The sequence below is a fragment of the Gopherus evgoodei genome, chromosome 7 (assembly GCF_007399415.2).
Source record: "Gopherus evgoodei ecotype Sinaloan lineage chromosome 7, rGopEvg1_v1.p, whole genome shotgun sequence".
NCBI lineage: Eukaryota > Metazoa > Chordata > Testudines > Testudinidae > Gopherus > Gopherus evgoodei.
In genome coordinates, this window is record NC_044328.1 from 103,505,898 (window position 1) to 103,531,712 (window position 25,815).

Consider the following 25,815-nt stretch of genomic DNA (forward strand, 5'->3'; position numbering starts at 1 on the left):
TTTTTTTTTGAGAAATACACCGCTGTATAACTTCTCTTCATGTTTGTGAGTGCTACAGACTGAAATGAAATGGAATAGTTTGTTTCTGTACTGTACGCTGGCATTCTAGCATGTTACTATGTTTTGCCGTTTATTTTTTGGTGAGGTGAAGTCTGGTGATCCTGGTGTAATCAGTTCTTGAGTTTCAAAAATAATTCCTAGGTCTGTGGGAACAAAACAAAAGCTGTTTAAGGGCCTTCATATTTGTATAAATAAGCTATACCGAAGTGTGTCTCTAAATGTGTTAGAGATAAATAATGTGGCTTACATTGTAGAACATAAAGCCAAATTTGATTTACATTTAATTTAAAAGAAAAGTCCTGGATAAAGGTTGTTTCAGTTAACAAAAGCCTTCCCAGCGTGGGCTGTACAGTACTCAGCTGCTGAAATGTTTGAAGTGTAACCACATACCTACAAACAAACACAAAGGCAATTATGCCCCAGTCCTGCAGTCAAATAATTTATTTATTGGGCCCTTTTGTTGAGAGAAAAGCGAGGAAGAACTGGTGCTACAAAAATGGGCAGAACCAGGGGATCTGTCTCCTAGTCTGCAGTTGACACATTTGCAAGTCCCTGTGGCATGAGTGGAGAGCTATATGCACTCAGCAAGGAGAGATTAATCTCCTTGGACTGTTGTTTCCCATTAACAGATTTAGTTGCATGTGTTGTAAGTCTGAGAAACAAGGTTGGGAAGAAGATTTTTCCCAACTGCTAAGTTTTTGCCAAACAATGTGTTCACTGTTTATGTTGATGGATTGTAATACCCGCTGATAATATAGTGTGTATGTGTTGTGGTACAAAGGCCATCATGCTGTAGATTATTCATCAGATTTCCCCAGAAAACTAGCAAGAGCTACAACTTGAATAACGAGCTCTGGCTGTTTTCTTTGTGCATAGGTCATTTCCTTAATGAGGTTTCAAGCTTCATCTCCTTCATTTTTAACTAAAAGGGAGAGAGAGAAAAAATAGTGTTGACGGGGAAAAATGTGTTGAGACTCAACAATGGGCAAATACCACGCTAACAAAAAGACCATATAGCTAAGTGGTCCAAACAGAAATCTTTAATTGGATGTGTGATCTAACATTAACTAGTATCTCGCTCTTTAAAGGCATTTATTAAATATTGGCTTGACTATAGCATTGCCAGTTGGGTGACCTGGTTTCTGTTCTTGACATGGCTAGCAGTTTGTGACTTTGGACACAAACTTTTATCCGGGGTGGGGGGAGGAGAAGGGCGCAATTATGTAGCAGTACAGAAAGGTGGGCAATACTATATCCTTAAGAAGTAAGCAGTGAAATAAGACTAACCGAAGAGTGAGTGAGTGAAGGTCTGCACTATGTAGAGAGTGAAAATTCAGAAGAATATTATTCAAGCAGACAAATGTAAGTTATAGTAAATACTACAGTTGTGAACATGATATGAATTGATAGGCACTGCTTCTGATGGATAGTTACAGTTAACTATTATAAACTTGTGACTTTGACCCCTACCTTAATAAGAAGTTTTCGATGAGTGAATATTTGCCTTTGGAATGCTTCTGATTATAAATATATGTAGTGTTATAGTTAATGGCAATCTTTATCCACAAAGAATACTCCTGAGTCTGTCTGGCCTTGCCCCCCCTACCCCCAGTGCCCCAGTTTCTTTATATTACTCAGTTTATTTTATTATTGGTTCTGACAGAGTTTTGAAATGTAGGAAGGTAGTTTTGGCTGCTCCAATTAGGTGGTAATGAAAATAGGTATTGTGTGATAATACTATACTGAAATACTGAGTCTCAGTACAATAGGCAGATGTAAAACAGAACAGTTTGGCAGAGAGCTGGAACAATAGTGAGGCAGACATAATGATAAGAAGGAGGGTAATGCGATAGACATAACAAAGAAAAGCTGATTGAAAGAATTAGTCTGTGGATGTACCCCATGACCTTACAGCCCACAGCAAGTTATCACTTCTGGTCTTCATTGTTTCCCATTGACATAATGGTGTCTAGTTAGAGTAGGCAGATGTGATTTGGCATGGAAAATAAAACACTGCAGTACCTCACTCCAGCTGAGGAATTAATGAAAAAATAACTGTTCAGTTTCCTACTTATGACTCTCCTATGCAAAGGGAAAAACAGCATTCCAGGGAGGGGAAGAGCAAGCCATCTTGCAGACTTCTGTGGGGATTAAGTTGGACCTGCTACTCCTTGAAAATGATGGAAGCTCCTAACATACATCCTGTCCTTTGGAAATACCATTTACTAATGATGTTGCTGAACAAAATACCCTTACATACCCTTCTGCAGTTCTCCAAGAGCACCCCCTTTCAAGTGAGATCTTGCAATCCAACCACTCTGCCTAGGGCTCTGCAGTACATCCCCCTTGGCTGCCAGTGCTGTTCCCTAGCAAGTCCAGCTGGGCTTGGACCTGGACAGAATTCTTTTTCAGGGGGTTGTGACTGGTTGTAATATGCAGTGGCACAGAAGCAGTATCTCCAAAACCAGATACAATTTATTGCTCAGATGGGCAGAGGTTTATGACCTTTTCTTAAACATACTAGGGAAATATAACCTAGGTGGAGCTACTGTTGAATGGGCGCATAACTGGTTGGAAAACTGTTCCCAGAGAATAATTATCAATAGTTCATGGTCAAGCTGGATGGGCATATCAAGGGATTGGTTCTGGTCCAGTTCTGTTCTATATCTTCTCCAATGATCTAGATAATGGCATAAAGCAGGGATCGGCAACCTTTCAGAAGTAGTGTGCCGAATCTTCATTTATTCACTCTAATTTAAGGTTTCGCATGCCAGTAATACATGTTAACATTTTTAGAAGGTCTCTTTCTATAATATATAACTAAACTACTGTTGTGTGTAAAGTAAATAAGGCTTTTAAAATGTTTAAGAAGCTTCATTTAAAATTAAATTAAAATGCAGAGCCCCCCCAGACCAGTGGCCAGGAGTGAGTGCCACTGAAAATCAGCTCGTGTGCCGCCTTCGGAACCCGTGCGATAGGTTGCCTACCGTTGGCATAGAGAATACACTTACAAAGTTGGGGATGATACCTACCTGAGGGGAGAGGGTTGTAAGTGCTTTGGAGGATAGGATTAAAATTCAAAATGATCTGGAGAAATGGTCTGAAGTACATAGGATGAAATCTATTAAGGACAAATGTAAAGTACTCCACTTGGAAAGGAACAATGAATTGCACACGTGCAAAATGAGAAGTGACTGCCTAGGAAGGAGTACTGCAGAAAGGGATCTGGGGGTCATAGAGGATCACCAGCTACATTATGAGCCAACTTGTAACACTGTTGGAAAAAAAAAAAAAAGCAAACATCATTCTGGGCTGCATTGGTAGGAGTGTTGTAAGCAAGTCATGAGAAGTAATTCTTCTGCTCTACTCTGTGCTGATCAGACCTCAACTGGATACCCTTTATGGGTACCACATTTCAGGAAAGATGTGAACAAATTGGAGAAAGTCCAGAGAAGAGCCAGAAAAATGAACTTAATTTCTGCCTCTCAGGGAGGTGGATTACCTACTTCAACGGGAGACCCCTTGCTGTTGACTCAGGTAGTGTCTACACTAAAGCAGTACAACAGTGCAGTGGGCACATGTGTTCACGTCCCGCTGGGATCGGATCCTGAAGTACAACCATTCTCTCACTGGATCTCTGCATTACAATCTCCCTGGCTGTCCATGGTGTTCCCTAGCAAGTCCATCAGTAGTGATTTAAATGTAGACAAGCCCTAGGTCTCTGTCAGCTTCCAGCTGAGCTGACCACTTTCCCCTTCCCTTTCTGTCAGGGGCACCACTTTAACTCCTCAGTATCCTTGGATCTCAGCCCTTGGGCTGGTCTACACTGCGAGGAGGATCCATCAAAGTTATGCAGCTTCAGCTACATGAATAACATAACTAAAGTCGACGTACTTAGATCTATTTACTGCGGTGTCTTCACTGCTGTGTGTCAACAGGAGATGCTTTCCTTTCAAGTCCCTTCATGCTTTTCATTGAGGTGGAGTACCGGAGTCCACGCTAGAGCAATCCGTGGTTGATTTATCACATCTATACCAGACACGATAAATCAGCGCCTGCTGGATCGATTGCTGCCCATCGATTTGGCCAGTAGTGTAGGCCAGTCCCTAGCCTTGGGAAGAGAAAAACATCCTAATTGGTGGTGCCAGCCAAATAGCTTCATCTCCCAATTGGTGGCCTAGCCATTGTTATCTTCAAAGGAGTTAAGTGTCATGGTTTACCCTTCCTGTGTTCCTTACAGAAACCTTTGATTTAACTCCGTGCATTCTGTCAGGTAGCACTATAAAATTGAGCAGAGAAATCAAATTGTACCTAATATTCCTAAGAAATAATACAGACATTTCCTCAGTTTGTCACAGTCCTACTCATACATTTTGTTCAATAAGTACTTTGTGTGAAATACTGTAGTAAGTTTGCAAGAATAATAGCTATTTCTTCATAGAAGGAACAGTTTCTAAGGTAGTGCAAGCTCGGTGTTTGATCGTGCTAAATGGCAATTTAAAATTATTTTTTAAATGTAAGCAGAGCAAAATTGATATTGGCATGTATTTAAATATGTTTTTAAAAATCTTTTCCTAACAGTTTTGGGTAATTAACCTTTACAGAGCCACTGCCAGCATCTTGTAAACATCTGATACGCCAAGCAGCTGTCGATTTGTTATATTGTTTCCTTGCTTTCACCTCTGTTTTTTTTTAAATATAATTGAATTTATTATTGGTAGAAGGTGCCAGGCTGACAACTTCAGAAAGCAAAGTGCTCTATTTATCTGCAGTGCAGGGACTTCATTGTCAGTTGCAGTGTAAGTTTCCTCCTATATTCTTGTCATTGTGTTTCAACTCTGACCTGGAGTGACCGTGTTAAGTGGTGTGAAGGGTATCCTTTGGGAGTGATCCTTTGCTTCCCTTCTTTGACTGCCAAGCTGCTTATGGTAGTTTTGTGATATGATCCCCTGGGAGTGAAATGAGCCTCTTCCCCACTTTTTTCTTATAGAACTATGGGGTCAACCATACTTTTGAAGTGGTACAGTCCTTTATGTATTTTGCAATGCATTTGTAAATATCCATGATCTTTTATCAAACTGAAGCAAGATTCTGCATACCTTCCAGAATAAATATCCGTTCCCAAGAATAATCCCATGGTTTGTATCTCAGCAAGGAAGGATGGATAAATCCAAATTTGAAATTTCTGGGCCACGCTATTGTGAGGTCTGAATGGACAAAAACCTTCATAAGACTTTTTCATACATGATTTACACCAAATTTGTTTATATTGGTATCTTGGAAGCAGCTGCCCTGATTCATCTCAAAATTTGAATGGGGAAAAAAATCTGGTCCTAAACCACACTTGCCAAATTTGAGGTGGAAAAGACTTTATGAAGAAGTTAAAGGACTGTATGTCCAAACCAGAACTGAAATGAAACTCTTCACAGCCTTAGAGAGAGGTAGCTGTCTCCTTATGTTGAAAATTTGCAGCAACAGATAAATATAAAGTCTGAATGCCAAGGAAAAAGAGGAGTAATAAAAGTGATGCTATTGAATGTGAGAAAAGTAAATTAACAAATCATTGAGCTGGACATAAGGTTTAGAAACACAAGATTTATTTAGAAGATAGATACTGGCATTGAAATTTGTGTTTTGTTAAAGCAGTCCAGTTGTGGAGTATGATGCTCTAATGGGCTATGTACAACACAGAGCGTTTGTGGTAATTTATAAAAAACAAGCAGAATGCACTTCATATTTCAGTCTCTGAACACTGTTAGTCTCAGATGCTGCCCTTTTTCAGTATTCATTGGTCAAATAGGGTATACATTTTTACATTCATAAATTAAAGTGTTAAAACAGTAGGATTGATCTGAAATTGAGAATGAAAAGATAAAAGTTTTATAGCCAATGTTCCTTTAAAAAGTTACTCCTATTAGATTTAGGTATGTACTAGAAGGTTTACCTAATTCTTTCTTTATACTCTGATTATGAAGTGATTCTTCATTTAATAGAATGATGTTGCTTTTCTTTTTTGTCCACATGGTTGAAAACTGTGTCTTGTGTCTTCACTACTGACTTTATTCTGAAAAAGTAGAATAACTATGCCATCAAATTTAAACTCTGGCTCTGGTTTCCAAAAGGGTCTCAGCTGAGTTTCTTGGTTTTTCTTTGTCCACATTTTTGCTTTTGCGGGTAATTACAGCAACAATTTTGTGAGTAATACTGAGCTTTAAATAGACTTGATCAGGTTATTAGGTCTAAGTACTATAAAATGTATCTGAAGATGTTTGTTTGCACAATGATGTGCAAGCCCAAACTCTGAGGCCATCTCTGGAAACCAGAAGTCCATGATTACATTAAAATGACTGACTAATTCAGTTTGGCTTACAGCCTGAGGAGCAATCATTTACCAAATACCAAAACCTGGCAATACATTAAGAGTGTGTGCATTATTCACTTGTTGGGAGATCTGTGAGAATGTGAAAAAAACCCAGCTTTGTGAACTAGCTTTCTTTTTCTGCAGAAAGGATCTTAGATTCTAATGGCAACAAACATATTGTTGTTGGTAAGGTATCATGTTTAAGAAAATTATCACCTCACATTTCTTGCCCCCTCTTAGCAACAGGATACATACCACCCTACTTAAGAACTGAATCTAACATTTGCCATATCCATTTGGACAGATCTAGTCTTGTATACTGCCTCTCTGTCGGCTATCACTGATGCTTCTGAGAAAGGGGAATGTACTCCTAATGCCACATACAAAGTTTTAGATGGTCCTTTCAGACATGGAGTGATCATCAGACATCCCAAAGCATAATTACCCTTATCTTAGCTTGTAGATTAATTGAGTTATTTTAAAACACAGTTCCTCTTTAGTTGTCCATATGCAGAAGCCCATCTCAATCTTATTCTTCAATCAATCAGAAAGAAGTAAAAACTGAAGTGAGATCATAAGCTTAGAGGGCCTTGTTTAGTATCTGATTGTCGCTCTTTGCATATCTAGTCAAAATACAGTATAACACCTGACAAATCATCTAGCAGGCTGACAGTTAGGAGTGGATTGGCTTCCTTCCCTCCCTCTTCACTAGTGAAACTTCCATTGTTCAATGATCAGTTTCCTACTATTTCCAGTTGGGAGCAAAGGGCCTTACTCCTACTGTGTAGTTCCTCACATTAAATCAGTTGTAAAGAGAAGTACTGTGGAAACCTAAGTTTTAGAACAGAGCAATTGGACTACTGAACTACTCATTCCAGGGTGCCTAAATGAAATCAAGACACCAGTTAAAAAAATGGAGACCAGGTGAAGGATTCTAATGGAAACTATTAAAATTTTGCTAGGACTTGTCTTCCTCCTGCAGAACCCATGAATTCCTGCCCTTTTTGAGACAGAATGGGATGCTTGTAAGCGCCACAGACACAGGCTGAGAATGAGGTTAGATGGTATTCTGCCAGAGCACTTTTCTCCTATGAGTCTGAAATTGTAAACTCTGAGCAGGCAAGTGGATTTGTTGAGAGTTGTAGTATAACCAAACTCTGTTAAGCGCTAAAACCCTAGCAACCAACTGGGGATTGGGGGAGAGGGGTGGAAAGCAAGGGAGGCTACCAGCAAAATGTAATGATAAGTAGCAGCCCAGATTGCTAGCTCCTTTGTGGAAAGAGGAATCAAAATATACTGCCCCTCCTTTTTTATTTATTTATTTTCGGGGGGGGGCAGCCTTATTTAGTAGCTGAAATATAGAAATAATGTAAAAAGGAGGACAAGTTTCTGAGGCCTGTGAACACCTCGCATAATTCCTATTTGATTGTGTGGTGACTCAGGTATTCACAATATGGACCCTGGCTTCCCCCTTACTGTAGATGGGAAGTAATCAGTGCCACCTGGGGCAGGTTACACCCCTTTCCACACTAACTCAGCTGCTCTGGTTCTAGGTCTGAATAAAGATTGTCCCTATTCTGAAACTCTTGATATGGCAGCCTGTGCAGAGGGCTAAAGGGAGGCACCTCCTGTGAACAGGGACTATAGGTCACAGCTGTGTGCTGAGAGAAGTACCATGTGCTCTGGTACTACAGTGATGAGTGCAGTATTATTACCTATACAGAACAGAGTACCAAAATGTTAGCTTTTTGTTTCAGTCCCTTGATTGAAATTGTGAGTAAAGATAATGCTTTATTGACTTAGTTTCGTAGCACTTAGATCATAGAAAATGAGAAGACTCGGTCAGATAAAAATATCTTTGAAGAGTTTAAATGCATTGGGGATACAATGCACAAAAAGACAGAGACTGTAAAATACTTAAATTATATGCAAATATTTTAGAAGAAGAAGAACTATTTTGCCTCAGTCCACTCAGAAAGGTGTAGCTTCCAGGGATATCTGGTCTTTGCCTGCAGAGTGCCAGGTAAAGCTATGCATAATTAATAATATAATGAACAACAAATACATCACTGTTCTGCATTCTAAAGGCAGATGCCTCTTCTGAGACAACTAAATGAGTAGGCTAGGAAGTAACTGTGGTATCTCAGATACCCGTATCTAGTAACAGTTGAACATGAAAAGCTAGCATAGAGAGTCCTGATGTCATTTGATAAAACAAATAAAATAACTCCTCTGAGGATAGGAAACAAGTGTACTATCAAACTGGTCCGTATTGGTGGATTTCACCAACACCAGGAAACCCAGCAAAGGCTAATAGGAATGTGTAAGGTGCTATAACACGAGTGCTCAGTTATGAAGGAGGTTTTAATGTCAAGGAATGAGGAACATACATGTTTAGAACAAAAAAATTGTGACTCATTTTTCTTTGTGGATTTGGTTAAAGTTAGTAATGTTACGTGTGGTCTAGTAGATAGGACACTGGACTGGGAGCCAGGGGACCTGGGTTCTCTTTCCAATTCTGCCATGACTTGTTGTGTGACATTGGGCAGGTCACTGTGTCTGTCTATGTCTCATTTTCACCATCTGTAAATGGAGATCATGATAGTTAATTTCCTTTGTAAACTGCTTTAAGATATGTGCTGGAAAACCAGGATCACCATAAAACTGAGAAAATGTTAAATGTCTTGCTAAGAACAGTTTCACAAATTAAGTTTGTCATGGAAATTGACAGTCTATTTTTGCTGTCTCTTTCACAGCAGAGCCTTCTGACAAGGACTCAGCACAATGAAAATGTACTGAAGCCAACTTATATGCACACTTAATGCTGGACAGCCACTTCTCTTTCACTTCAAATTTCCTTTTACTCAAAGGATGTATATTTAAACAACTGTAGTAGTTATAGTTCATCTAGAAGCCAGGTTGTATTTTTAAAGTTCCTCTACTGGGAATGGATGTACCATCTCTCAAGTGCAATAAAATTGATGTGTTGGCCTCTAGCATGATAGAACTATGTGTAATTTCTAGAGACATAAACTCTGTATCAGTTAGAACAGGTTTTTTTTGTTTTAAAACAATATCATGTTTGGTAAATGTTATAATAGTTTTGCCACAGAAAGAGAGATTTAGTACTACTGATATTTCACTCAAAATAGTATCTTATTCTGCGTATAGTACCCTGGATTTCAGTGGGACTACTTTTACTACAGTCTATTCAGTGTGAATAAAGGTAACACAGTCTGTCTGGCCCATTGTAATTAACGGATCATTTCTCAAGCTATTCTCATGTTTAACCCCATCCCACCCTCAAAGCATTGAATAGTAAAATTGAACAGTAAAATTGTTGTACAGTCATCATAAATCAAATTTATTTTAAATTTTAGTGTGATGGAACCAAGTAATAGCGTGGAAAAAATCCTTTAAATATGAGAAGTGTAAAAAAATCAATGAAAGTTATGTGTGTAGAATAGGTACTGAATCATTCCCATGATCATAAGTGAAATGAGTCAGCAGGAAAAGAGATCAAATGTTTCCTAGTCTATGAAACTTATAGTATGTTCTCATCATAGTGTTTTCTGGATTCTGGAGGATCTTAGCTAGGTAACTTGAACCTAAAGGTAGCCCTTTCTGATCATTTCTGTGGCTAGGGGTTAAAAATTCATTGAGAGCCTGCTCTCCATTTTCTAACACTAACATAGCTTTTGGCTCTGTAACTAAAGAAACCACATTAACAGCTGCAAATTGTGTTAGCTTTAAGCTCATTACAATCTAGCAGACTCATTCATTGATTACATTCGATTGTCAGGGCATTTCGAATATAGAATTAAAAAGACTTCAGATAAGCCAATTAACTTGTGTGGCACTTCAAACCAGTATCTCTGCACCAGAGGGCGGGGGGTGTCACTGACCATGCTTCCATGGCAGATTATCTGAACTGAGTTTAAAGAATTCAGACAAAAATATACTCTGTAGTTCAGCCTGTTTAGAGAGTGATTCACTACTGGAGATTGTAAGGCACCAATATCTTGACTTCTAGTGACAAAAGCCCTGTTTAATTATACATATGAGTGTTTGGGTCAGATTCAGCTGTGAGGCCTGGTTGGAGTCTTACTTTGCTGTACGTTACATTATTTAGTGCTTTATCCTACCTCATTAAAGGGTATTACTGATTATTTTTATTGGGGTACTGCTGCAAAGGCAGAGTCATTTATAAGTAGCATTTTGCCATTTACTGCATGGAGTGGTGAAGTTTTGTGAAATTTAGAACTAATTCTATACTCTAATATATAATGGGGAAAGAACATGTATGCCTATTTTAAATTAGCATCAAGTACTGCCCTAAATGCCAGAGGTGTGATGGGAACGTGATGACGACGACGACGACTTGACTTACAGCAGAATCTTGCCAGAAACCATCCATACTAGGATGAAATTGTTCTTAAGAACCATCCTAAACACATTTGGCCAAACTTCATTCCATGTATAACTTCACTTAAGTCAATGAAGTTACATTAACTATTGAGTTTTGTATTTCAGTATTTCCCATAGGTTCAAATTTTGTGGGTCTACCATGGTTTTCATTATTCCTAAAATCTATTAGATGCTTATGCCCTGAAGTCTATCCATTTATGTTGATTATTAATTTTAACTGTCTATCTTTCATGTTAGCATACTGTCAATTTCTACATGTATTAAATTGTCGTAGGAAAAAATGGAAAACACCTAGGCCATGGGAAAAATCTCATAAAGATGTTTCTACAGTGTGTGAGGAAAAGTATTCCCTCTTCTCAAATGTTCAGCTATAGTTCTGACATTCTGAGTTCATGAAATTCCTGACTGGTCATGTTGTCCTTTTGCTGAGTAATTTTGCAGTCCAATAGTATGTAACAAGTATTGACTAGATCTACGAAGCTGGCCAGGCTATGCCATCTGTCCTAGCATGGGTTTCTGATTATATCAGTTGCATAAGAGAACATAAGATGAACCAGTGTTGTAATCAGTATCACTTTTGTTATTACTCCCTGTGGCTTCTCTGCTGCAATTCCAGGTATTGCATGCAATATGAATTTGTATGTATGCAATGAAATGGAAAACAGAACTTTAATCTGAGATCCACACCTAGTTCAGGGCAAGTGCAGGCTTGTCCCTCCTCAAGACTGCTAAAATTTTGTCACCCCCTCTTCATGAGTCTCTGCATCTGCCTTTCGTTCCTTGTCTCTAGAAACACCATGAGTCACAAACTGTGTCAGCAAATGTATAATTTAGGTGATGACTGTCTAATTCCTCTTCACAGTAAACGTGCTGTTGCTGTTTTTTGAGTACTTGTGACCTAATCTGAGGCTCTGACACATTCTTCTCTAATCATTGCTAATCCCAATTAGATTTGATAAATTAATGATGTAGGGTGAAATACTGCCTCCATTGAAGTCAATGGCAAAACTCTATAGGGCCAGGATTTCAACTAAGATTTTTAGCAGAAACTTTCAGAGACATGCAGATAAAAGTAATTTAGTAGATGACGGTTGCAGCTCCTACCCATGCTTGATGCTGGCTATTGAATTGCTGCCTCCTAGGGGAGAGACCTCTTCTGCTCATACTGATCCTCTGACCTTCATATTTAAATCAGTTCCCTTATAGTAATAACAGAGAATTCCAAACAGTACAACTAAATCCTAGGGGAGTGTAGGTCTCTGGTAGGTCAAAAATGCACCAACAGCAGATTGCAGGCCTGTGTGTGGTACAGTATAACAGAACTCTAATCTCTGAGGGGTGGAGATGCGTTCCCTTGCAAAACTGAAATTTAAATATTATGAGGCTTAGAAATCTCAGCCTATAAATCAGTTCTCGGGTGGTAACAACTGACAAAATAAAGATAATTAGAGAATTACCCTGTGGGCCTCTGGCAGAAACATGCATGTTTGAGAACAAGAGAGAGAAGGTCTTAAATTTTCATTTTAAATCAGCAGCAGTGTGAGGAAAAATATCAGATAATAATGCTGTTCCTACTAATTGGAGGTATTTTAAGAATATTAAAGATTAGGAGGCCAACTCCTGCAGTCTGATAGACAGAGGACAGGGAAGAGAATGTTTGAGGGTTTTAATTATATTTTAAAAGAATTCACAGGGAACCCAAGAGCACACAATAATGCATGCTCTTACCCGGGGAAACTGAGTAGCACATTAATGCTCCTGAATACATGGGGAGCTAGAGGAAATACAATGTGGCTTCAGCCATGGTAATAGCGCTACCCCTGTTAACCTACCCAGTCTGAATCTTGAACTACATCATGAAAAGCTTCCTCAAATTTTCACTATTCCAATTGTGGATTTTCAGGATGAATTACATGCCAACCCTAAGAAGCTTTAACTATGTTGAAAATACATAATATTGTCTTGATAGTCCGTAGACTTCAAAAACCGTATACAGAGCAATATATACATTAAAAAGTTTTTCCTAATATCCAATATACTCTTCTTGTAGCTTAGAAGTAGGTGAATTTTAAATGTACAGGAGTGATGGAGGATTTTCTGCATGGTATGTCATTTATTTGAGGTATAGTCAACCTTTCTGCTAACAATGAGTTCCTGCTCTGGTGAGTTATCATAATCAGAATTGATGTTGTAATGCATCTGGTACTAGATCAAAAAGTCTGACCGGTTCCCTCTTTTGAAAACGTCTTCATTCACATGGAATTTGGAGATCAGTGAAGTCATGCTATCCTTCTCCCTTCTTTCACAATATTTGAGGCTGGTATTAATAACTTGGTTTTGCCTTTCATTAATTTATGCCTGAATTTCTGTAATTTCATGTTAAACTTGCAAAAGTGCAGCAGTTCAGATTTGAATATTTCAAAGATTTGTTAGTTTTTTATAAAGTGTACGGGCTAAAATATGCATGCTTGCTGCTTATGACTAGGGATGTGTGAATAATTGATTTTTTTTTGTTTGATGTCCAAACCAAAAACTTAAAAAAAAAAAAAATTTCAGATTGATTCAAAATGAAAACTTGTCAGTTTGTTTCAGCAAAACAAAATAAAGAAAAAAATGTTTTGGGTCAAGCAGAACATTTTAATCAACCTGGAACAAAGTGTTTCATTTTTGAGGATTTTTTTACCTTTAATTTTTTAAATAAAATTGAAGTAAAATTTTGAAATAAAAATAGTTTAGAATCAAGTAAAAATTTCTCATTTTTGGAAATATGAGAACAAAATATTTTTACTTGTGTGGAAGGTGGGTTTTTTGTTTTTCCCCAGCCACAATAATTTGGTGAACTCAACATGAATTTGCTAAATATTTCAGTCGACCCTAATCTGATTTTTTTGGTGAAACATGTTTTGTCCAAAAAATATTGCCCAGCTCTGCTATCAATCACTGTGTAGCTCTACAAAACTGTTAAGTACAACTAGCATCCAAACTAAATGGGAGTATGCAGTGTAAGGGAACAGAATAGTATCCTGTTAAATGGCTTGTGAGAACACCATGAGTGCCACAAGAGAGAAGTTTTAAAAGCTGTCAGAAATCAGTCAGAGCAGAAGTATGCATGTAGCTAGCCCTTAAGAGATTTGTGCATATTTTGTAAAATGGTTTTTGTGACCAACTGCATGCTGCTATCCTAATACGTGTGTGCATACATTTTATTGTCTTTCACTCTTCACATAACAAAAACAAAGTGAAGAAACCACATGGGACAGTTGGGCTACAAATAACCATTTTACAGAATATGCATACACCTGCAAGATCTAGCTACATGCATACTTCTGTGCTGACTGGTTTCTGGCAGCTTTTGAAACTTAGCTCTTGTGGTGCTTACTGTGTTCTCACAAACCATTTAAAGGGATATCAGTGTTCCAAGACACTGCATTCTCGCGTTTAGTGTGGATGGTAGTTGTACTTAGCAGCTTTTTAGGGTATACAAGACTGTGGTAACTGATGGAGGAGGACTCGCCATAAAGGACATCACAGGCAGAGAGCTTAAGAGTGAAATAATTTAAATATCTGGGATCAGTGGTTTGCTGATGATGGTGCCCCCCCTTTTCCCTGAGTGATGCCTGTCGTCATGTTAAAGCTGATTTGAGTAAATGAAGGAGCTGATCCCAATTCTCTCTGATGAAAAGATAATGTATAAAACTGTAATTTGTTCTTAATATACAGAACAGAGATTTGGCCAGCCTCGAGAAAGGAAATCTGTATGCTCTCCACCATGGAAATGAGATGTCAAATGGTTGGATGCTCCATGATAGGAAATGAAATGAGATTGTCAGGGGCCCAATGCGGGTTGTTCTAGCAGAAGACAAGTTGAGGGAGGCTAGACTACAGTAGATATCTGAAAGCTATATCAGTAAGATGGTTCCTGTAATGATTGTGGATGGAAGATGACCATGGGAGAGACCAAAGTCTTGGTACCTGGACTGCATATGAATAGACCCCAGAGAGACCAATCTGCATGACAGCCTGGAATATGGTCATGAGTTTTGGAAGAAGCCAGATAACAATCATCAATCCCGAATAGGGAAGTGGCAAAAAGAAGAAGAGTTCTGTAGAGTATTAAATGGAGCCTTTAGATCAAATTAATTTAGTGCCCATAATATGTATTTAGCCAAGCTAAGACGTGTGTACGTCTTTAAAAATATGTTTGGTGAATATTTAATTTATTTGCCTATTTAAGTAAAGTTGCTAAAGAGCAATTAGCTTTCTTTCAGTGAGAGATGATCAAGATGAATGTGTGCATGCACAACAGCCTCTGTTCCCTATTGAAAAAATAGCCTACCTTTGACTAATACATAGCTTCTTTCCAGAGGTGTCCTGCTTTGAAAAGGTATTTTCCTGTTGCCGTGCCCACTCATGCTTCCTATTATTTATTGACACTCCACTACCAATAATTTGGATTGCACAGACCACTTCGAACTTCAGCTTTGTGTAGGTTGATTTCTGGTACATTATTTCTAGATGTTCAGCTATGCAAGGTTTAAAAAATGACCCAAATATATGAAGAACATTAAAAGTTCTGACAGTGAAATAGTGTTTTTCTTTTCCTTGTGCTTGTGTGAAATGATCTGGTAAAATAGAAGCTGCAGAAATAATGCATTTTTGTGTCTGTTTTCTCAAATGATAAATGCTCTTGACTCTGTGGAGGATTTCATACTAAATGATGATTTCACTAACAGAATCAGAGTTTCAAATATTTCTTGTAATGTAGCAAATCAAAAGTTGCTTGGACTATTTGTACTCAATCTTCTTGAGAGCTAGAAATCCACTTATCAGAGGAAGTGTTCAGCTGTGACCTTAACCTTTCATGAAATGTGCTACTCCCCAGCATTTACTTACTGTTAAGTTATTGAGACTGTTTTCTTTCTTTAGCAATGTAAATGTGTCATTGCAGGCTTTAGAAATAATACTGGTCAGAGCATTTCAATGTCTTGTGAACTGAAATAAAGCATAAAATATTGGAAAACCTATTTATTTAAAATATTATGTACAGTGCCACCAAATATATTCACAGCTGAACAAGGTGTTGCTTTGAGAAACCATCCAGAGTTGTAACACTGAGATTTTACCAAAAAAAAAAAAAAGACATAAGCCCCGTTTCCTGTCCCTAACCCTTGTAATCACGGTGATTTGCTTAGTTGCAGTTTTGGTGGGACAGCTGCTGTTTTTCTCAAGATTGCATCAGAGTGGAAGAAATAATCATATTTTATATGAAATTCATTTGAAATTAAATAAATCAGCAACAATACAGAAGCTCACAGCTGCAAAGTTCCTGTTAAGACAATGATGGAAGTCTGTGGTTCAGACTGTCTCTAGTACAATGGTGGGCAACCTGCAGCCCATCAGGGTAATCCGCTGGCAGGCTGCGAGACAGTTTGTTTACGTTGACCATCCACAGGCACAGCTGCCCGCAGCTCCCAGTGGCCAGGGTTCGCCATTCCCGGCCAACGGGAGCTGTGGGAAGCAGCGGCCAGTATGTCCCTGCAGCAGGTTGCCCACCATTGCTCTAGTGGAAGGAGGAAAATCTATTTATAACTGTGGCTGTCACTTAAGTTTTATTGTTCTCCACATATTTTTAACAGTTCAAACCTTCTGTATTAATATTTACCATAAAGCCAACTTGCTTCTAGATCCAATCTACATTTCCCTGTCTCATGCATAGTGAGCATTGTAGAAAAATTGTGTAGAGGTGCACAAATTAAATCGGACTTCTTCCCATTAAACACAGTTACTAGGGTGCCAGGATACTAAAAACAGCTGGTGTTCTTTCCAACCACAAAATGTCTCCATTTCTGGAATCTGCTGCCTTTGGCAGCAAAAATAATATAAGAAGTACTTTTAAGGCTATGAAGCTGCTGATGCAAAATACATATTAAATAAACTCCTTAGCTGCCAAGATCCTGCAGATATGTATATACTCCTAGTTTGATGCAAATATTCACAGAGGCTTCCAACAGTCTGCTAGACATGTCATCATAGAAGATGTGTGGTCTTTTCAATGAGAGCTTAAATAATGTCCTCAATTTTCTCCAACTCTTTCTGTATGTTTAAATATATTCATGTGTAAAGGGGTTTTATGGGTCGCAATATCCCTAAGGGTAGCTGACCATCTACAGGAGACATTACCTTGTATCCCTCTGCTTTGATCTCAGTGCATTTCAGTGGTCTGGGTTCTTAGTTAACAACTGGTGGTGCCTCCACCTGACTATTTAAGGTAGTCGGGAACCCCTCTGTACCTCCCTATGTGGTTTCAACCTGTCCCAGTACTTACCCTGTGACTTACTTGATATGTTGTACATATATACTTCTGAACCAACAAACAATGTACACTTTATTTACAAAGGGAAATGTAGAGGACTCATATAAGGGGAAGGAGAAGATGGATTTGGAGTGGGTACACCAGTAACATGATATAACCCCCCAAGTAACAAAACTCCCACGGTGAATTTCCCTGAATTCATGAATCTAGTTTATTTCACATTAGTGGACTCCCTAATATGGAGGAATCCACATACCTTGAGGCATTGCAGGCCTGAAGATGCTTGTGTGTGGTGAGGTGATGAAGATATCAATTCGTCCAGGGGGCTAACGTCTGTATAGCAGCAATAGGCATTACAGTGGGAAAAAGCCTCCATGGTATAGCGGTCTCCTCGGTGTTTCCAAGATCAGTTGTCCTCTCCCAGAGTAGTTTGCCAACCCCCTTTCAGGGCAAATAGGCAACAACATTGCAAGGGGAGACAACCAGGGGAGTACCAGTGTTCCCTCAGGCAGGTGGAGGCAGTCAGGGAGCACCTGCACTCCCCTGAGGCAGAACTGTCCTCCTCTTATCCCCCCTCCTATTGGCTTAGTCAGCCTTCTATCCCCCAAGGTTTGCCCCATCACCGTTGGTGAAGTGAGCACACTGCAGTCTTCCCTGTATCTCATTTACTCGCAGCAAACTTGGCTCCCTTTTTCATCAGATCCATTAACCTGGGTTACAAATCTTAATTAAGACAAGTGAAAGTACAGTAATGCCTCACTTAGTCGTCCTGGTTAATGTTTCCTTGTTGCATGTTCCCTAATTGATCAGCAATATTTGTTTAAAGTTGTACAATGCTCCCTTCTAACGTCGTTTGGCAGTTGCCTGCTTTGTCCACTGTTTGCAGGAAGAGCAGCCCCTTGCAGCTAGCTGGTGGGGGCTTGTAACCAGGGTGGACCGGCAGCCACCCATCAGCTCCTCACTCCCCTAAGTTCCCTGTGCTGCAGCCGCCTAGCAGGCAATCAATTGCTGGCAGTTCCGCTGTCCCTCCCACCACGGCCATGTGCTGCTCCTGCCCTCTGCCTTGGAGCTGCTCCCAGAGACTCCTGCTTGCTGTGCAGTGGAGGAAGGGCAGGGGCTAATGTCAGGGTGTCTCCCTCCCCCCCTGCTCCTGCACCTCGCTCACCCCTTCTCCATATAGAGCAGGGAGGGGACACAGAGAGAGACACAGAGAGCTTGGGGCAGCAGCTGCTGTCTCAACTTCCTGATCCACTTAAAAAGACAATGTACTTAAGAGTGGGTCAGCTTACTTAAAGGGGCAGTGTGCATCTCTCTCCCACACACAAGGTGTGTGTCTGTCTCTGTCTTCTATGCTGTCTCCCCTCTCTCGTGTTTGTGCTGCCTTGTGTTAGAGGTTACATTAATAATGTGTTAACCCTTGAGGGCTCAGCTGAGTTCTAGTTCATTATTTAGCAGCAAGGCATTCCCTGGGAAATATCCTACCCTCTTCCACCCTCTAACTGCACCACCTCAGCCAAGCTTCACAATCATCATAGCTGTGAACAGTATTAAATTGTTTGTTTAAAGCCTATACTGTGTGTATATCTATATAATATATAGTTTTTTGTCTGGTGAAAAAAATTTCCCTGGAACCTAATCCCCGCTATTTACATTAATTCTTATGAGGAAATTGGATTCGCTTAACATCGTTTTGCTTAAAGTCACATTTTTCAGGAACATAACTACAACATTAAGCGAGGAGTTACTGTAACATGTATAAACAGACATTATTGTAAAATTGTAGACTTATGTTGCACATTAGATTGCATTTTCTCCATGTAAAGCAGAAGAGAGCCTAAATCATCCACTTTTATTTTAATAGTCTGTAAATCTGTCTTTCTAAAAAGCACTAATCACTCAAAATAGAGATTTTTTTTTTAGAAATAGTTTCTCACAACAGACTGATAGAAAATATCGTATAATACCAGAGGTGACAAGAAAAAATTGTCTTAGAGCTGCATCAGTCAGTTTCCACAAACAATAATTTTCTGGGTTTCTTCACTTGATCTCACCGTGTTATGACCTGAAAACAATCTCTTCAAGCAATTTATGTAAGAAAACTTTTGAGAAACTCAAAGGCCAATTGTTAAAAAAACAACAACACTTTTTTATCAGAATCGGATATGTTAAACACTGATCATGCAGACTGAAATAAGCATTTTAGGGAATTGCCTCTCTACATGCTGACCTATTGATATAATAAGCACAGCAGTTCTTCAAGGCAGTCTTTTTAGACCTGGACTTATCAAAAAAATATCACAGAGGAAAGCAGGCAGCTTTTAATGGAATCAGATTTTTCAGCATACTACTTTTTGGCACAAGTGATATATTTTATAATATTGTGTCACTGCCTACTGTGGTCTCTGTTCTTTCGCTTGCTCCGATCAGTGAAAATGAAGTAGTTGTTGTGCATGGATAACAAGCTACTTTATGCTCATTTGATCAAAGGGGGTAGAAGAACACAAAATTGAGATTAGATAATTATTATGTAAAATGGCATAAATACCCTTGGGGGATAGTAGCCTAAATTCTGCTTGTTCTATTAACATGGCAGATTAAAAACAAAACCAAAAAAACCAACAAAATTCAGGTTGGTTTAAATGAACATTTTTCAAAACTAGTTAGAGTTTAATTAATAGATTCCTTTTGAAAAGTCTATTAGAACACAATTGCACAATGGTAAGTCTTTAGTATGTACTGCTGAAATGGCAATGTTATAGAAAATCAGAAATTCATAGTGCACCTAGAAGTTAACAGAGAAATCTTATATTTCCCCCGATCTTCATGAAATTAATTCCATGGGCATGTTTTAGTTACAAAACTTTGTTAGACAGTAATTGATGTCATTGGTTCAAATATTTAGTTGAGTCCAGGAGAGTACTACAGCTGCTTCTTTACTGATCCTGTTCATGAAAGTTTCTCGCATGGGTATTGATCAAAAAGATTATATAGTTCACAAAAGGTCCCATCTAAATAGGTTATTACAGACATGTAGTCAGGCTTAAGTGAGTATAGACCATTGTTTCTGAAAATTTTAGTATGGCAAAAGAGAACTCTTCTTGATATGCTTCCTAAGCTTGTGCTTACTGTCCATCACTGGAATTTACTCTCAGTCTTGAAGATCTACCTGAATTCAAGTATTATCAACTTTTTTTCATTGTTGTACTTTCTCTGGAGTCTCAATATGGTGTTTAAAACACTTGTGGCATTCAGTCTTCCCTCGAACTAACTGTGCTAACACCAGTGGAGTTGAACTGGTGTTACCAATGGTGGGAAACCTAAAAACCCCTTTCTTAGTGTAGATAGGTCTTCAGAGAGTGATGAAAAGGTTGCCTTGGGGCACAAAACAATCATAGTATATATTGTATTGTCCCCCAGCTTGCTTTTCTTTCAGACATTCATTAGTCTTTTTGCAAGAATGTTGACATTAGAAATGGAAAATGATTTTTATATGATTGCAAACAAAAATAAATGCTACCAAAAAATCTGCAGATATTGGTTTGAATGTTTACTTTAATTCATTTCAGCTGCGTTTACTTCCTTTTCACGTTTCTTTAGTATGAGCACTTGTGCAGTTCACCTTTCCTAGCATGAATGGTCAGAGAAAATGATATTTTGGGCTCATAAACTCAAATGTCTCAGAAACCGAATTCCAAGAAACCTGATTATAAAGTGTTATGCTAATTGTTTTCATTCCCTAAGTCAGTCAATTTCATGTCATTGTTATGTGACTAGTGAAACTGTTTAAAAATCTTCTATTTGGGATTTTGAATTTTGACCAAATTATAGAATAAGAGAAAAATCGCCAAAAATAAAATTAATAAATTGAATAAAATAAATAGGATTATGTTGAATAAATTCAATACAACTTTGTTTTGTTTGCAGCATTCCATAAGCAGAAAAAGGCAAACACTTGTCAAATATTTTTGTAACAAATTAACTGTTTACTCACCTTTTAGTCTAAAACAAGATCAAACTTATTTGCAACTGGGACAAGTTACAATCTATACATTGTGACAAAGAGTCCTGTGGCACCTTATAGACTAACAGACGTATTGGAGCATAAGCTTTCGTGAGTGAATACCCACTTCATCAGATGCATGTGGTGGAAATTTCCAGAGGCAAGTATAAATAGACTGATTCTTGCCTGCATAGTTACACCTGCCTCTGGAAATTTCTGTAGTCTATTAGTCTATAGTCTGTTAGTCTATAAGGTGCCACAGGACTCTTCGTCGTCATTATTTGTTTTAGTTTCTCTCTTCCATTAGGTTACTATGGAAATATTTAGAATTCTGTAGCATACAGTAGCTCAGTATTTCTCTGCCAGCCTGATCCAGATAAAAGAGGGCTTCTCTGGTGCTGCCCAGGGTATAAATACCTGCCATGCTCTTGGTCAGGAGGCAGGGTAGTGCTCCCTGCCCTCCCCCCCAGCTCTTTCCTGCTCCCTGTAAACTTTCCCGCTGTATTATGACTGTAGGGTGGAATCCTTAAAAGGGCAACAACTTTTTGCTTCCTGCCAGCTGGACAAGGAGGCCATGTTGAGCTGTGGTGAGTGCATTGTCTTTAAGAAGATACTCTATCTTAGACAATTTCGTCATCTTATGATGCAGTAACTGGGGAGTACAATACTGAAAATATGCAAACATCTGGTTATGTCCTTGATTCAGCAAAGCACTTAAGCATATATTTAAGTCAGTGGGACTTAAGCACTCACTTAAGAGCTTTTCTGAATCAGGGCTGCAAGAAGCATGTGCCATGTCTATTGTACATTTTATAGCTTGGTGGTCAAAATTGAAAATATCAAATTTGAGCTGCAATGCTTAGCTTTTAGTCACATAATAGCACTTCTATTTCCTGAACCAGGGAGCATAACTCTTACAGTGAGATTTCCTGGAAGAAGTTGCTTACTGTGAGTGGGCATGTGAATGTTAAATAGGACTATTCATATGAGTAAAGTTGTGCACATGCTTAAGTGTTTGCCGGATCAGAGTATTAATTTGCTAATTTTGAAACGTCTTAACTTTTACTGGCAGTGTCTGAGCTTAAGAATGGTGCATGGAGCATGTAGAGATTTAAAAAACACTAATTTGTAGTGGAACATAACCACAAGCCAAATGGTATTGCCTTTCTTCACTTTGAATGCGAGCTCCTCAGATCAGCGATTTTGGTTCATATTTGTCCCTATAATATGATCTAGCATTAAAAAAATAATATTCAACAGTAAGTGTTCATATATTTCTCATGTATAAACACATTTCTCATTAGTGTTTATTTTTTAAAGTGTCCCACCATGATGCTCGCATGTCTTTGATAAGTAGTTGTGTATCTTATTACTGTAACTCCTATGCATCCTCCTAGTATCTTAAATGAACTTTGATGCTAAATGCCTCAGAGCAGGAACCTCACATGACTTATCTGTTTGTGGAGGCACCTAATAATAATAATTAATAATAATAATAATAATAATAAATAATTAATGATATGCTTACTTCTGTTCCTGATGAAGCTATGGAATTGGAATAAATAATTCTCTAGAATAATTAAATATAATTAATAATATGAAAAGGATGTATCATGATATTAAATTTGATGGGTTCATCCCTAATTACATACTATCGTATTCCTCTTGCCATAATAGGATTTTTGCCAATTACTTCATTCATAGCCAGCAAGAGTAAACCTTTAGAGAGAGGGAGTCAGATTACAAAACTATAGCCTGATTATGAAAACCTTTATGGCTGAGTGTATTGACTATAATGGAATTATTCGTGGTGGGAGGGGAATACGCTACCATCTTCAGGACTGATGCCAAAGAAAATACAGTTGTTTTATTATTATTGTAAACACCAATACAGAAATAAAATTCAAAATGTTGACATCAGAAAAGAATAAAAGGAAGCCGGAAGTGAATGGCTGACATGCTTTTGGGATGTATTTGTCTCTCCATACGTGTCTAATTCTTATTCATGCTACCAAGAGTTTCTTGTGCATACACATGCACTGAAGAGAGAAGAGACCAAAAAGTAGGATTTGTCCTCATTTGTTGCTGTTTAGGGGTAGCTGTATGCATGTATATACAGTTAAGCACATGCTTACATGGTTTTCTGAATCAGGGCCTAAGAAGAGTTAGATTATTCAAGTTCTGTTTAATTTTAGTTGAAGGAGGCTAGCTTTGGGGACCTAAAACTTGAGGGGACTAGGGACATATCACTAGTTTAAAATAAGGTCTTTTTGTTTATACCATTTGCTGTTATGTATGTTTGAGCAGTTTTGGTTCCTTTCCTCACAGTGGAAAGGATGAATACATTTCATTCTATTTGTACCATTGGCATTCTGGATCTAACACATCCATCTCAGTAAAGTGTTTTTGCATTAACTAGCCCTCCAGTATCCAACTGAATACCAAGGAAATGTACAAAAGCCAGAAAAAATGGAGCGTGCATTGAGTTACAAGTTGTCAGAATTCAAGTAACTTCCTTTTACAATTCTACTTTCTTGCAGAAATACAAAGAATACGAGAAGGATGTTTCAATAGAAGAAATTGATGGCCTTCAGCTTGTGAAAAAGCTAGCAAAAAGTATGGAAGAAATGTTTCATAAAAAGTCTGAAGCTGTACGGGTAAGTAGCAGATCATTTTGCTTTAATATTTTGTGCAGTTGTACAAAATGTGCCAGTAACTTAGAATGTTGTATCCATGGTAATTGAAGGTGATGGTGTAAAAAGTATCCAAAGACTTTGGAAATCTTTTTAAGGTCCAGCTCTCAGAAGTAGATGAATGTTGATTATACCATCAGTTAGATAAATTTGGCAGTGCATTTACCTATGATAATCATGGAAAAGCTTTGCATATGTGGCAAGCTTTGAAGTACCAGTTTATTACAAATATTCTTAGTGTCGTATTTGCTGATAAAATAATGGCATACCTATACCTGTATATTAACAAAACCAAACCAAAGCAGAATTAATTGGCAGTATCCTGTAGAACAATAAAAATAATATTTGAAGGGATCTGCCTAGTTTAATCTCTCTTGATTGAACAATCTGATTCTCCTCCCCCACATCTGTGGTAAATGTGTAACAAAGGCTGGCAAATGTGTCTACTGTACATAATTTTCTGCTTATCTCATATTGCTGAAACTCCTTTCCACTGCAATGTTTATAAAGAGTGGAGTGGCAATTTGTGTTTTCATAGTCATATAGGCTGATTTTAGTGAAAAAAATAAATGTTTTTACCACTTTTGGTTCCGGTTAGCTTTGCACAATCCACACAGCTGAGAGTGAACTGTATTCTGTTTCTTCTTGGGTATCATCAACAATTGTTAACTTCCATTCATATATACATGTGCAAAATGCCAGCCACTTGCATACGTGGGTAGAGGAAATTGTTGGGTCCGGCGGTGAAAGGAAGTCAGTCCCAGAGCCAAGGGACAGAGACCCTCAGCAAGGGACAAAAGGTAGCTCCTCCTCTGGGAGTCTTTGGCATTCATTGGCTGGCTGGAGGAGAGGGATGCCGATTGGCCAGCATTTCCCAGCTCCCAGGATTTAGCCCAGTGCACGGGCCATGCGGAACCTCTTTTGGCTCTGCTCCAGCAGGGTTACTCACCAGCTTGCAGCAGCAATCTTCGTCCTCCTCAGGATGTAAAAGAAGATGGGTGAAAGTGAATAGACAGGTCACCAAGATATTCCTGGACATAGGGGGTTCAGTGGTACAGCACAGGAGCATCTGTTACAATTGGCCAGAAGTTTTCCAAGTTGATTGTGTACATTTGTTAAATGGAGGTGCTGACATGGGGTACACTCAGCGGTTCTCAAACTGTGGGTCAGGACCCCATTTTAATGGGGTTACCAGGGCTAACGTGAGACTTCCTGGGGCTCAGAGCTGAAGCTGAAGCCTGGGGGCAGCCGGGCTCAAGTACTGCCTTCCCGCCTGAGGTCATGTAGTAATTTTTATTGGCAGAAGGGGGTCATGGTGCAATGAAGTTTGAGAACGGTTATGAGGGTCTGTATTGGGCAGGAATAGATACGGGAGGTGTGCGGTGTGGGGTGACAAAGATAGTCACTGGTGCCCCGTGTGGCTAGTTTCCTGTGCAGTTAAGGGAGGTAAAAGACTTGGAATTTTGGTGATGGGCCTTGGGCTCAGGTGATAGGGTGAAACTTTGTGGCCCTCTCAGGCTGAGGTCCTTACCCTGCTGCACCCTCTGTCTCCTTCAGGGACAGAGGGTGCTAGGACTCAGAGAGAGCTGAGTCATGCAGGTAAGCTGAGGAGACACTACCCCACAGTACGGGTAAGGTGCCCCGCACTGGAACCAATTAAATGGCTAGTATAGGAGAGTATCGGTGGTGGGTGGGTAGCTCCCCTCCCTTGTGATAACATTTAATAAAAGTTGTGATCTGCCACTAAATTCTATGCATTTTGTCTTCATTTTGCTGCTGTGTCCACATCAATGCACTGAAGGTCCTGCGATTCCAGAAGTGTCACTGAAAGCAGCACTTGAAGACACTGGGGTTTCACTGGTCTGGCTGAAGGCAAAATTTGACCTGTAGAACTGTTTTTCTTGTGCATGATCAGATAAAGTAAATAATTCTTCAAGACGTCCAGATTCAAGGTTGAGTT

At 38.9% G+C, this 25,815-nt stretch overlaps 1 protein-coding gene across 7 annotated transcripts in view; it reads left to right on the plus strand.

Moving 5' to 3' along the window:
• CACNA2D3 (calcium voltage-gated channel auxiliary subunit alpha2delta 3) overlaps positions 1 to 25,815 on the plus strand; it is an 828,400-nt gene that overhangs the window by 256,338 nt on the left and 546,247 nt on the right. For all 7 annotated transcript variants that reach the window (XR_004001243.1, XM_030569375.1, XM_030569373.1 and 4 more), the window contains one exon: positions 23,703 to 23,819. Coding sequence is in view for 6 of the 7 variants with exons in the window: in XM_030569375.1 (XP_030425235.1) it covers positions 23,703 to 23,819 (117 nt within the window). In the remaining variant the exon portion in view is untranslated. The remainder of the gene's footprint in view (positions 1 to 23,702; positions 23,820 to 25,815) is intronic.